This window comes from Marmota monax, unplaced genomic scaffold (assembly GCF_021218885.2).
Source record: "Marmota monax isolate L192 unplaced genomic scaffold, Marmota_monax_Labrador192_F-V1.1 WCK01_AAM20220418_F8-fsc00080, whole genome shotgun sequence".
Lineage (NCBI taxonomy): Eukaryota > Metazoa > Chordata > Mammalia > Rodentia > Sciuridae > Marmota > Marmota monax.
This window is the reverse complement of record NW_026694750.1, coordinates 2,918,726-2,931,126: the sequence shown is the minus strand read 5'-3', so window position 1 is coordinate 2,931,126 and position 12,401 is coordinate 2,918,726. Positions and strand designations below refer to the sequence as shown.

Below are 12,401 nucleotides of genomic sequence, written 5' to 3'. Positions count from 1 at the left end.
TCTGCCACTGAGCTACAATTGCTTTCTTTCTTTTTTATTTTAAGAGACAGTCTGACCTCATACTACTGGGCTCAAGACATCCTTCTGCCTTGGCCTCCTGTGTAGCTGGGACTACAGGGGTACACCAACACACTTGGTACCCCTGTATTTTTGATGTGCAGTATTTTGAAGGTTTTTTTTTTAGAAATTTATCTTTTGAATCTATTTGGTTATATTGATTACAATTAATTATAACTTTTCAGCAGGCTCCAGGCACATTCAGGAATTCTACTGAAGAAAAATCCTTACCTACAAATATCAAATCTAATGAACTTTTGATGAATGCTAAGTTTGGTGACACGTTAACATGATGAAATTAAACATTTGTTAGTTGTGACTTAAATTATCATTGTTTCACATTAGCATGTATTTTTACTAAACTATTTTTTAGAATTGAGCAGAAAGTACAGAGAGTTCTTTCTTCTCTCTTTTTTATTTTGGTATGGGGGATTGAACCCAGGGACGCTCTGTTACTGAGCTACACCCCCAGCCCTTTTTTATTTGAGACAGGGTTTCACTTAGTGGCTGAGGCTGGCCTTAGACTTGTGATCCTCCTGCCTCAGCTTTCCAGGTCACTGGGACTGCAGGCGTGCATCACCGCATCCAGCTCATCCCTCTTACTCTTATTAACCTCTGACAACCACTGATCGTTTTACTGTCACATAGTTCTGCCTTTTGCAGAAGGTCGCATTGCAGTCGGAGTCATGCAGTATATGGCCTTGCAAATTGGCTTCTCGGACTTAGTTTCATGTATCGGGAGCTCATTTCCGTTAGCACGGAATAATATTCCCTTGTCTAGATGTACCATTTTTCCTGTATCCATTCACCTATCAGAGACATCTCACTTGCTCCCAAGTCTAGTCAGTTATTAATAAAGCTGCTATAAAATCTAATGCTGGTTTCTGTGTGGGTGCAAGCTTCCAGCTCACATGGGCAAATACCAAGGCACATGGTTGCGGGATGACAAGGGCAGAGCTTGTTTAGCTTTGTCAGAAGCCCTCTCCGCTTCTGGTGGGCATAATGGCATATCCTAGCTGGGCTCATTTACAGTTCCCCGAAGACAAGTGATCTTGAGCAGCTTTTCATGTGCACATTTACCATCTGCACCTCTTCTTTGATGAGGTGTCTGCTCAGGGCTTTTTGTCCATTATTAAATCAGGTTATTCATTTTCTCCTCGTTGAGTTCTAGGAGTTCTGTGTGTACGTTTTGGATAATAACCCTTTACCAGATACGTTTGTAAAGACTTTCTCCTGGTCCGTGGCTTTTTGCTCTCTAGCCAGTGGCTTTTGCAGAGCAGAAGTTTTAAAATTTAATAGAATCTGGTTCTTCAATAATTTATTTCATAGATGGTGCCTTTGGTAGTGTATTTAAAATGTACCTCAGGTTTGGGGTACAGCTCAATGGTAGAGCACTTGCCTAGCATGTATGAGGCCCTGAGTTCCATCCCCAGTACTTAAAAATATGTCAACACCATTCTCAATATCACCTGAATTTCTTCCTGAGCGTTTTGTAGTTTTGCATTTTACATTTAGGTGTATGGAACATTCTGAGTAGATTTTGGGGAAAGGTATAAGGTCTGTATCTAGTTTTCTTTTTTAAAGCAGATGTCTAGTTGCACAGTACAATTTGTTGAAAAGACTATCTTTGCTGTGTTTTCTTGTAGTCTTTTACTTCTTTGTTAAAGATAAATTGATTAAAGCTAAGTAGGATGTGCACAACTGCAGTCCCAGCTACCTGGGAGGCTGAGGTGGGAGAATGACATGAGCCCAGGCCAGAAAGACTCCATTTCAAAAAAAAAAAAAAAAAAGAAAAAAGAAAAAAGAAAGCAATCAGTTGTTGGGATTGTCTATTCTTCTAATAGGACACTGACCTGATTACTATAGCTTTCTAGTAAGTTGTAAAGTTAGATAATGTCAATACTCCAATTGTTTTTCTCTTTTAATATTCTGTTGGCTCTCCTGGGTATTTTGCCTCACCAATAAACCTAGAATTAGTTTTCCAATGTCCATAAAATAACTTTCTAGGATTTTGATTTGCTTCACTTTGAACCTATAGATCAAGTTGGGAAGAACTGAAACAATATTGATTCTTCCTGTCCATGAACATGGAATATCTATTGACTTCTTTGATTTCTTTCATCAGAGTTTTGTAGTTTTCCTCATATAGATCTTGATCCTATTTTGTTAGACTTTTTTTGTCTGATGAGAATTCAGTTAAATTCGTTCCCCATGAAGAGGGGAGTCTCCTCCTCTGGAAGCTGAGTCCTTCTGCAGAATCTAGAAGGTTTAGCGAGTTAGTTTTTGGGGGATGGATATGTCTGCCCCATCTTTTCATCCACGCAGCCCCAAGCTGGCTCAGAATCACTGCTCCTCCCCCGGGCCTGTGCAGGCCTCTCAGTGGAACTTCAGCCCCGAGGCAGTCTGTCTCCTGGGAACTGCGTTTTGGGGAAACATAATTTTCAGGATCTCTTATCACTTGTGTGGGGCCAACTGGGTGTCATCTAGAAGCTCTGGCCTGGTCCTCGGCTCCCAGGTCCCGTCTGCTCTCAACATTGCTGACTTTACCTCCTTTTAAAGATTTCCATTCTTTTCTTTTCTTTTTTTTTTTTTTAATATTTATTTTTTAGTTCTTGGCGGACACAACATCTTTGTATGTGGTGCTGAGGATCGAACCCGGGCCGCACGCATGCCAGGCGAGCGCGCTACCGCTTGAGCCACATCTCCAGCCCTCCATTCTTTTCTTGTGAATATTGGTTTTGAGTCTGGCTAAGTTTCGAGCTCTAAATACAAGGCACCTGCTCTGCTAAGGACCCATTAAAATCCTTGAGGTCAGTTCCTGTATCTCAGCGCATGGCACACGATGAATTTAACCAGTGCTCCCAGCTCCTTTAGATGAGAAGGAGCAAGGGGCATCTCATCCAGGCATCTCAAACCCCTAATGTTTGCTTTTTAAGAAGATTTTCTCCTGGGCTTGAGTTGTGTTTCAGTGGTAGAGCGCTCGCCTAGCATGTGTGAGGCCCTGGGTTCGTTCCTCGGCACCACATATAAATAAATAAATAAATGTATTGTGTCCAACTAAAAAAAAAAAATATTAAAAAATGGCGTGGGGGGGCTGTGGCTCAGAGGTAGAGCGCTCGCCTACCATACGTGAGGCACTGGATTTGATCCTTAGCACCACATAAAAATAAAATGAAGATATTGTATCCACCTATAACTAAAAAATAATAATAATAAAAAAAGACTTACTCCTTTATAGCCACCTTCACTGATTTCAAATAGCAAGACCTTGCCGACAGGATGGACGCCCCTGCCCCTTCCAAGTCCTGAATCACACCCTAACATATTTTCCTTAGTCTCTCTCTGGACTTTGCATTCCAAAAGATGAAATTTTCCCCACGGTCCAAGCCCGTGAGATGAACAACTGTAGCTGTCGACGGGAGTGGCCTCCCCACAGGAAGTGTAGGAGGAGAGGCAAGAGGAAGCTGGAAGAACCATTTATTTTTTCCACTGGCCAGAGCCTAACATTTTAGTGCATCCATTGATAGTTACAGTCCAATTAAACCCCACAGGGACGCACGGGTTCCTGGCTTGCTGGGGAACTTGGTCTCCTATCTTCTGAAGACAAGCTGAGCCACATGTTGGCGACTGTGGTTGGGGATGATGCGGCTCTCGTTCTCCGCCCAGCTCTGCTCCTGCCTGTTGAACTGTGTGACTCTGAGCATGTTTCCCACTCCCTGGGCCAGCTTCCTTGTCCATGCAGCAGGGATGCCCCCTGACCCCCCGAGTCGAGCGGGACCTTAGCTGGGCTAACTCCAGAAGGCTGTGTGAGGTGAGCATTTCCAGGTGTCATGAAGAAGAGCATCATCTCAACTTGGCCTTGCAAATAGCCCTCACCTGGGTGGTAACGTTAACCAAAACAGCCCTCAGAGGCCCCACTTCCTACTCCTACATCTGCAAATTTCAAAATTGGCTGGAGGCAGAGAATGGAATTCTGGTTTCCACACCCATCAGCTATATTTTTGGGTGGCTTTCCCTTCCCCAGGACCAATGAGCTGGACCTGCCTCTGCCTGGTCCTGCCTGTGACCTGCTGGTTCTGGGTGGAAGGTGTCCTGGCCATCTGGACCTCACCCTCTGTCCTGAGTGCCACTGCCCCTCCTCTTTGGGGACCCCTCTCCTAGCACTCTAAGCTGTGTGTGCCCCTGGCTGGTCCTGGGTGGGAAGAGCTGCCTAACCTGAAGGCTGAGCTGCCCACGCACACCTGCCCTGCTCCCTGCCCTGTGTTATGTCTTCCAGTGCAGATCAACCTACCTCCTACCATGCGCATGATGGCCCCTGATGGCACCGAGTATGTCACCAAGCAGATGCACTACCACTGGGGTGGTGGGTCCTCAGAGGTCAGCGGCTCCGAGCACACCATTGATGGGATCAGACATGTGATCGAGGTATGTGAAGACCCTGGGGTCAGTCCTCTGGCCTTCAAGCTCCTTGGTCTTTTTTTTTTTTTCACTAAAATAGCCAAACAGACTGTGTGCAATGGTGACAGTAAGTCACTCTGTGGTCGAGTTTCTTTTGCATTCATTCAGCAACTCTTGATTGACTACTGGTTTGTACAGGGAGCTCCAGCAGGGTCCCTGCCCTCATTGTCTTGCAGTCTGGAGTTGGCGGCCCTCTGGGTGGGGCAAGCTCTGTTTCAGCTGAATTTCCCCACATTAGGTACTCTCTTCTTGGCCTAGATTCATCCTCAGGATGATTGCAGTGGCCTCCTGGGGCAAGAGGGTGAATTTGCTCCTTCTAATTTCTCCAGGGTCCTCACATGGTCCCTCTAGCTTCTGCCCACTTATTTCCCTGGAGGGAGGGGTTTTAGGGAAATACCCTCCAGCTGCCATCTTGCCAGAGCCCTCCTGTGCTTTTTCCGTTCCTGCAGAAATTTCTGGTCTTCCTAGATGGGGCTCATAGCCCAGATGGTAGGAGAGGAGGGCAGGCTCGTTTGTGCAGGACAGTGTGCGGTCTCAGACGGAGCATCTCTCTCTGTTCTCCTCCCGTGTTGGAAACCTGTAGTGTTTGAAGTCGGTGTGAACTGCCCTTGACTGGCCCTGTCTTACTCCCACAGATCCACGTTGTCCACTACAATGCGAAATACGACAGCTACGACATAGCCAAGGACGCATCGGATGGCCTGGCCGTCCTGGCAGCCTTTGTGGAGGTGGGCAGGAGGACGGGGAAGATGGGTCTGTACTGGCAGCACAGGCTGTGGTCCAGGCAGGGGCGTGTCGGGTGAGGGGCGTCCTCACCACAGTCTTCCTTCTCTCCTGGGCTCAGTCCTGGAAGGACTGGCTCAAGGCCAGATGGGCCATTTTTCCAGCCCCTGCTTACTCCTTCTGTGTGTCAACCTCGGGGGCCTTAGAAAACTGGGATAAGAAGGCTTAAAAGACCCAGAATCTACAGAAGGGCCGACTGGACCCCCTGGTGGGAAGCCTCCAACCCAACCAGTCAGGGGCAGTACCTCTGCGTTTCTAAGAAAGTCCAGAGGTGGGGTGTTAGGGCCAGGTGGCCAGAAGCGGTCAGGAATAGAATTCCCTCAAAGTAACTATTAAAATTGGACAAAGCTGTGGAAACCAAACCCAATGCTTTCCACAGCATCACAAAACAACAACAACAACAACAACAAAAACCCAGAAAACAAAAAAAGTACCAAGACACTCAGTCATCTCAGTCCTCTGGAAATGGGCCACAGACAGACAACAAGTTAAGGCATCTATTCATGGAAAATGGTCGGGATTTTAAGTCAGGACAGTAAGGTCTGTGGACTTCTCAGTGGGGGCTGTCCCATCCCCACGGCCAGCCAGGTGGCCTTATCAAGACTGGTCAGGGAAACCAGCAGTTCCACTGCCTGGATTGGAGCAGAGAGTTGAAAACCCATGCCCAGGAGCACCGTAGCAGTCCCGGGTGGAGCAGAACCAGTCAGAAATGTACAGGGGACACCTGTGAGTAAGAGAGACACAGAAGCAACACAAGAACGCACCGGGGCCTGCTGGAAATTAGAAGCTAAAGCCGCCCACGTGGGAGCTGAGGAACTCTGTCGTCTCAGCCCGCTGTAGTGCAGCCAGTCGGGGTGGAAGTCTCAGGGCTCAAGGGGCTGAGCACAGCCTCTGCCTGGATCCTTTACTGGCCATGAACGTCTGCTGCTCCTAGGTGGCTCCTAGAAATAAAACTAATATTTAAAAAATAAGCAGAGACACCAGCTGCCATATACTGCTGGGGAGGCCATCCTGCAGATTCAGCTCAGGCAAATTACTGAACACACACACACACACACTCACACTCACACACACACACACACATTCACACACACACGGGATAGCTTCAGGACAATTAACAAAACAACCCATAATTAAGATAATTGCTGCCACATATTATCTAAAATGTTCATTTTTCTACAAAAACATAAAAGCTATACAAAGAAATAGGAAAATATAATGTTAGGAGAGAGGGGGGAAAACAAAATAATCCATAGAAATGAACTGAGTGGATTCAGAGTAGTTAGTACATAGTACTGTAAAGTAAGTTTATTCAAATAATTAAAGAAAACCATGTTCAAAGAATCGAAGTGAGGGGAAGAGAGACAGCTATATTGGGGTGAATTTGCTGTTTCACTGGAATGAAGTTAGCAGTAGCCTGATGTGGACTGTCATCAATTTGTACACTTTGTCACTAAAGCAAGCAATGAGCAAATTACTAAAAATGGCAAAGAGTACCCTGGAAATGTTTAACAGCCACGTTGTCTGCCCCGACGCCACTGGGCAGGGCTGCCCCCACCTTGCCCTCTCCTCTGCTGCCAGCTGGAGAACCAGACGGTTGGCTCCGAGATGGGGCCTGTGGTGTGGTCCCCACTGTTGCTCACGGCTCTGTCCCTCCCCAGGTCAATGAGTATGCTGAGAACACTTACTACAGCACCTTTATCTCCCACTTGGCCGACATCAGGTACCCAGGTAAGGGACCCCAGGGGCAGCCTCTGGAGGGAAGAGGAAGGAGCGTGAGTGTGAGACAGGGGTGGGGAGGGGGAAGGGGACCCTGGGGGAGGCCCATGGGCCCAGCCAAGGAGCCCAGCCCCAGCTTCCAGAGCTCACTTGTCCCGTGATCCCTGCTCTTGGCTCAGGCAGGGCGCATCTCTGAGACACCTGTTCGTAAACTCCACTTGTCCATTCCCATGACTGGACGTTCTGGACGGCCGACTGGCCACATCCTAACTTCAGTGACTCTCACCTCCTGGCCCCATCTGGCAGGGACAATCTTGGTCCCCAGCGGGAGATGCCCACCCTAGCCCCACGTTGAGATGAGTCTCCCGAGTGGAGCCCCGGCCTGGACACACAGGTCTTCCTACCCCCTGCCTCCAGGAGGCAGCGCTCTTCTCAGTCACTGTCCCCTCTCAAGGCCAAATCCTGACCTTGAGCTATGACCATGTCAGCTCTGAAGCCTTGACCTCATCTGCTCTGGCCACCCCTCCCGGACTCCCAGCTCACTCTGCCTTCAGCCCTCACCCTCCAGCCATCCATCTGCCTGAGTCCTCCAGTCCGTGGGCCTCACGTTCACATAGCTAGTCCCCCCTCACGTCCTCTCCTCTCTCTGCCTAAGAGATTCCACGGCCCTCCCGCGCAGATGTCTTCCACAGCCCCCAACACTCCACGCAGACCCCTCCACTCCCACACCAACGCCTCCAGTGTCTGTGACCTCCACGCCCTGGACACTCCCCTGGCAAAGCCCACGACACTCAGAGCCTGCAGCCGGAGCTGGACGTGGCTCTGCGGGAACCGCAGCCACCCACGTGGTAGCCACGGACGTGAACCAGCCCTACCCAGACCCTGAAACACAGCCCTGGTGTCTCCTCCCCCTCTCCACCTTCCCCCCTTCTTCTCCGCTGCAGCCCCTGGGCTCCTCCAGCTCCTCTGCCGACTGGCGCCTTGGCTTCCCGCTTCCTTGAGAAGGTGGAGCCCTCCCCTCTTCCTAGCCCACCTGCCTCTGGACTGGGCTCCACGTCCCCTCTTCTGTCCCAGTGAATGAAAAGAGCCCCTCCCATGGGTGCCACCCGCCCCCTCTGCGGGCCCTTTCTGCCGCTCTTTCTCCTGCATTGCCGACGTCTCACTCTCCTTCTGCCCAGCACACGAATCTGTAGGTACCTCCTGCTCGGAATTCAAACACAGTCAAGAATCTCTGTACGCCACCAGTCTCTCAGATTCCACCCCTTTTTCAGCTCCCCTTGGAACAGTGTCCAGTATGTATGTTCCCTAAGATGGCTCCTCGATCCACTGAGCCAGCTGAGGCCATCCCTGGCGTCTCAGCTACTGGCTATTTTCCTGCTCTTTTCTTACTGCCTCTGCCCCTTCTTCTTCCTCCTCCTCCTCTTCCCCCTCCTCCCCCTCCTCCTCCTCCTCCTCCTCCTCCTCCTCCTCTCTCTCTCTCTCTCTTTCCCTCTTACTGGGAATTGAACTCAAAGGCACCGTACCACTGAGCTGCATCCCACGCCTTAGTTATTTATCTTGAGATACCGTCTCTTCTATTGCCCAGGCTGACTTTGAACTTGTGATCCTCCTGCCTCAGCCTCCTGAGAGGCAGGGATTACAGGCATGTGCCACTGTGCCCCACTCTAGCTCTGCTAATCTTGTCCTTTCTCTGGCTCCTGCTCTTAACTACTGGTCTGTCTTCTCTTGGTGACCTCGGTCCCAGGATTTCAGAAATCTCGGTCTGGTCCTCCATGCGGTGACAATGTGGATGAATGCAAGAACATCCTGGCTAATTTCTTCCATGAACAATGCCAGCAGGAAAAAGCAGGAGCTTGTAGCAACTCTGGCTTTCCCTTGAGGGTGCTGGCCTCAGATATTCTCCTTCTGCTATGGATGTGCATGTGTTTCCTCCTCCAGTTAAGGAACGAGCTCTCTCTGAACCCCAGATCCCTTTCTTCAGCTGTCTGCTTGGTGTTGCCAGGCGGACCTAAGACTTATGCTAGCCACAACTTAACTTTGTGTTCCCACCGCCTTCTGGGCCAGTCCCTGAACTGATTCTTTTTGCCATTAAAAGGCATATAACTGCTCAGGGCGAGTGGGACAAGACCCCCTCTCAAATTCTTTTTTTTTTTTTTAAATATTTATTTTTTTAGTATTTGGCGGACACAACATCTTCGTTTGTATGTGGTGCTGAGGATCGAACCCTGGGCCGCACGCATGCCAGGCGAGCGCGCCACCGCTTGAGCCACATCCCCAGCCCCCCTCAAATTCTTGTTGCTTTGATGGTCTCATGCTGAGCTAAGGGGCTCGCATATTGCTTTGTTTTGGGGTGCTGAGGATGGAACCCAGGGCCTTGTGCATGCTAGGGCTGTGCTTGACCCCTGAGCTACATCTGCAGCCCCCAATGTCCTTGACATGAACAGAACAGTGACTGTCTAGGTGCAGTGATGGGTATGGGCATTGTGGAGGCTTCAGACACCCTGAGGAAGAGCTGGTCTCCTCACCGCACCTGTGGCTGAACCCAGTCCCGTGGGATGGGGCAGGAGCAGTTCAGGACCAGATTCCAGCAGCCAGCACCCAGCTGGGCTCTGGCTCTGCTTTCCAACCTCCACCCACTTTGGCACAACCCCATGCCAAGGGGTTTTGTTCTTTCCTTGAGGGCACTTACCCGGAAGCCTCAGAGTACTAATTCTTTTCTCTCATTTATTGTGACATGTATCCTCTAACAGTGATGACAAGGTGACAGCTACACCCTTGAGTGCTTCCCTGTGGGCTGGTCACTGCCAGCCACTTTGTAAAGATCATTATTTTCCACCCTCACACAGTCCTGTTGTTATTCCCTGTTTTTCTTTGTGGCGCTGGGGCTGGAACCAGGCAAGTGCTCTACCACTGAGCTACACCCCCAGTCAAATCATGCCTTTTTACAGAGAGGAAACGGCTCTTGAGTGAGCACCCAACGAAGGCCACCCAGCCAGGAGGAGGCGTCTGAGTGCATCTGTCCCCAAAGTCTGCTCTTAACCCCTTCCAAAAGCAGTCGCCTGGGAATGTGTCTCAATCATTGGGGTCCATGCACTTGTGCTCAAGTCAGGACACTTGGACATGGCATGGCCTGAGCCTGAGCTGTCCACCCGAGGTTCCTCATGTCCCTTTATTTTCTGTCTTAGGACAAAGAACAATTCTGAGAGGCCTTGACATTCAGGACATGCTGCCCAGGGACCTCTACCACTACTACACCTACGAGGGGTCGCTCACCACTCCCCCCTGCACGGAGAATGTCCACTGGTTTGTGCTGGCAGATTCCGTCAAGCTCTCCAGGTCTCAGGTAACTCCAGGGCTCACGTGGCTAGTTTCTCCCTTTGATGGTCTCGTTAACAAGAGCTCCCAGAACCTTAGCTCATGCCCATTCCTGGGGCTCCTGTGGCATTTGCTAGTACCAGACTGCTGTGTCACCTGCGTGACATGGGTGATTTCACAAGGGCTGTGGCAGAGACGGGGAAACAGAGGCATCAGGGAATCCAAGGAACTTATGGTTGATGTGGCGAAAGGACTGGAGCCTGATCCCAGTCCTGGGAGAGTTGCACATGGTGGCTAATGATAAGAATCCTGGGTCCCTCATGGAGCTTCCATGCTAACAGCAGGAATACCTTTACACAAGAAGGATTGCTCCAAATTTAGTTCTTTATCATGTTAAAATGGTTGCTTCATATTTAGACCTTGGAGAAGAATTGCCACCTCCTCAAGGACCACCCCCAACAAATGTCGCTAACCAGCCTGGAAGCTGCCCCCAGATACCTGATAAAAGCAAATGTAAATTATCTGTAAAAACTAAGTTTAAATCTAGATCTAAGAATTTCCACAAGTCAGTAGAAATTAGCTCAATTAAAATAAGTTACACTTGAGCTGGGGACGGAGCTCAGTGGTAGAGTCCTTACTTAGTGTGTGGAAGGGCTTAGGTTTGATCCCCAGCACTGAAAAAAAAATCACAAAACACACAGGAAAAATACACTATCAGTGTAGGTCAGCAGAATCAGACCTACAAAGATATCAGTGAAATTATCAGATCATTTATGTTAACATATTTCACATATATGAAGAAATAAGAAGTTTACATGTGAGGAAAAGATAAAAAACATATAAAATGGCTTACCAGACTTAAAACAGTAGAAGTTAGGTTTTAAATAGAATGAGAAAATAGTAACTGAAGTTAACAATCCAATGAATAAATTTAGCATCATGTTAGATATAGTTCAAGAGAGAGTTAGTAAACTGGAAGGCGGAGCTGAGAACATTATCTAGATTGCTACACAGAGAAAAAAAGAGATGGGAATGTGAAAAAGAAGTTAAAAGACATGAAAATACAGTGGGAAAGTCTAACTGAAATTTTAGGAGAAGGGAGACAAAATAGGAAGAAACAAAACACAACCTGAAGAAACATTGGCTGACAATTTTCCAAAAGAATTAGAGAGGCCAGCGGCAAGGCTCCGGGCCAGCCCCAGTCTTTCCTGGTGGCGGCATCTGTGGTAGTCTGGAGCAAGAACTTGGCCAACCTGGGCTGTGTGCCCAGCAAGAGGTTAAAGAGGCAGTACGCCACAGGGCCACTGCTCAAGTTCCAGAATTTGTGTTTCCTGAGGCACAGGCATTGAATCGAAGTAGGGAATTACCTCCCTCAACCAATTTATAGACACATAGCATCTTTCCTGTCAGTCTTCAAACTATTATTATTGGGCTTAATAATTGCTGGCAAGGATCCTTTCGCTTTCTTTGTCATGCAAGTTCCTAGCATCTGGCAGTGGGGCCAGGAGAACAAGGTCTATGCATGTAGGATGGTTTTCTTCTTAAGCAACCTGATGAGAACCAGTGTATGTCAACAGGGGCATTTGACCATACGTGCCTGTATGGTCTAAGCTGGAATCTGGTCACCTTCCATCCATGCAACAACTTGTTCAAATTCTTGACAATGAAATGAAGCTCAGTGTGCACGAGGATTCAATTCCACATCATCAATCATAGCCTCACCTATCATTAAGGGATCTTTGCAAGAGCAGTGTGACGGACACTGTGAAGGCCTGTACTGAATTCAGCCAGCTGTTAGTACAGCCAGGTGCTTTTTTTGGCAGGCTTGTTGACCTTTTGGAAAACCTCAATACAAAACAGTTTCTCGGTGCTGGCACGTTCTGGAGTTCTGCACATCCGTGGAGTGCAATAATACTGTATAGCTTTCCCCCAACCCAGATTCATCCAGTTAATAGTTTGTCTTTTTTTTAACTGTAGACATTACTACTTTTTTCTTAATCATATTTAAACAGTAGAAAATTGAGTTACAATTTGATTTTTTAAGGTGTCTGTTAAATATTGTGTTTTTA

At 48.4% G+C, this 12,401-nt stretch overlaps 1 protein-coding gene and 1 pseudogene across 1 annotated transcript in view; both read left to right on the top strand.

Moving 5' to 3' along the window:
* The window catches only part of Ca6 (carbonic anhydrase 6), a 60,850-nt gene that overhangs the window by 45,177 nt on the left and 3,272 nt on the right, over positions 1-12,401 (top strand). The window contains exons 5-8 of the mRNA XM_046424753.2: positions 4,334-4,482; positions 5,151-5,243; positions 6,960-7,029; positions 10,203-10,360. Of these exons, the coding sequence (XP_046280709.1) occupies positions 4,334-4,482; positions 5,151-5,243; positions 6,960-7,029; positions 10,203-10,360 (470 nt within the window). The remainder of the gene's footprint in view (positions 1-4,333; positions 4,483-5,150; positions 5,244-6,959; positions 7,030-10,202; positions 10,361-12,401) is intronic.
* On the top strand, positions 11,388-12,137 carry LOC124079354 (thioredoxin reductase-like selenoprotein T; annotated as a pseudogene).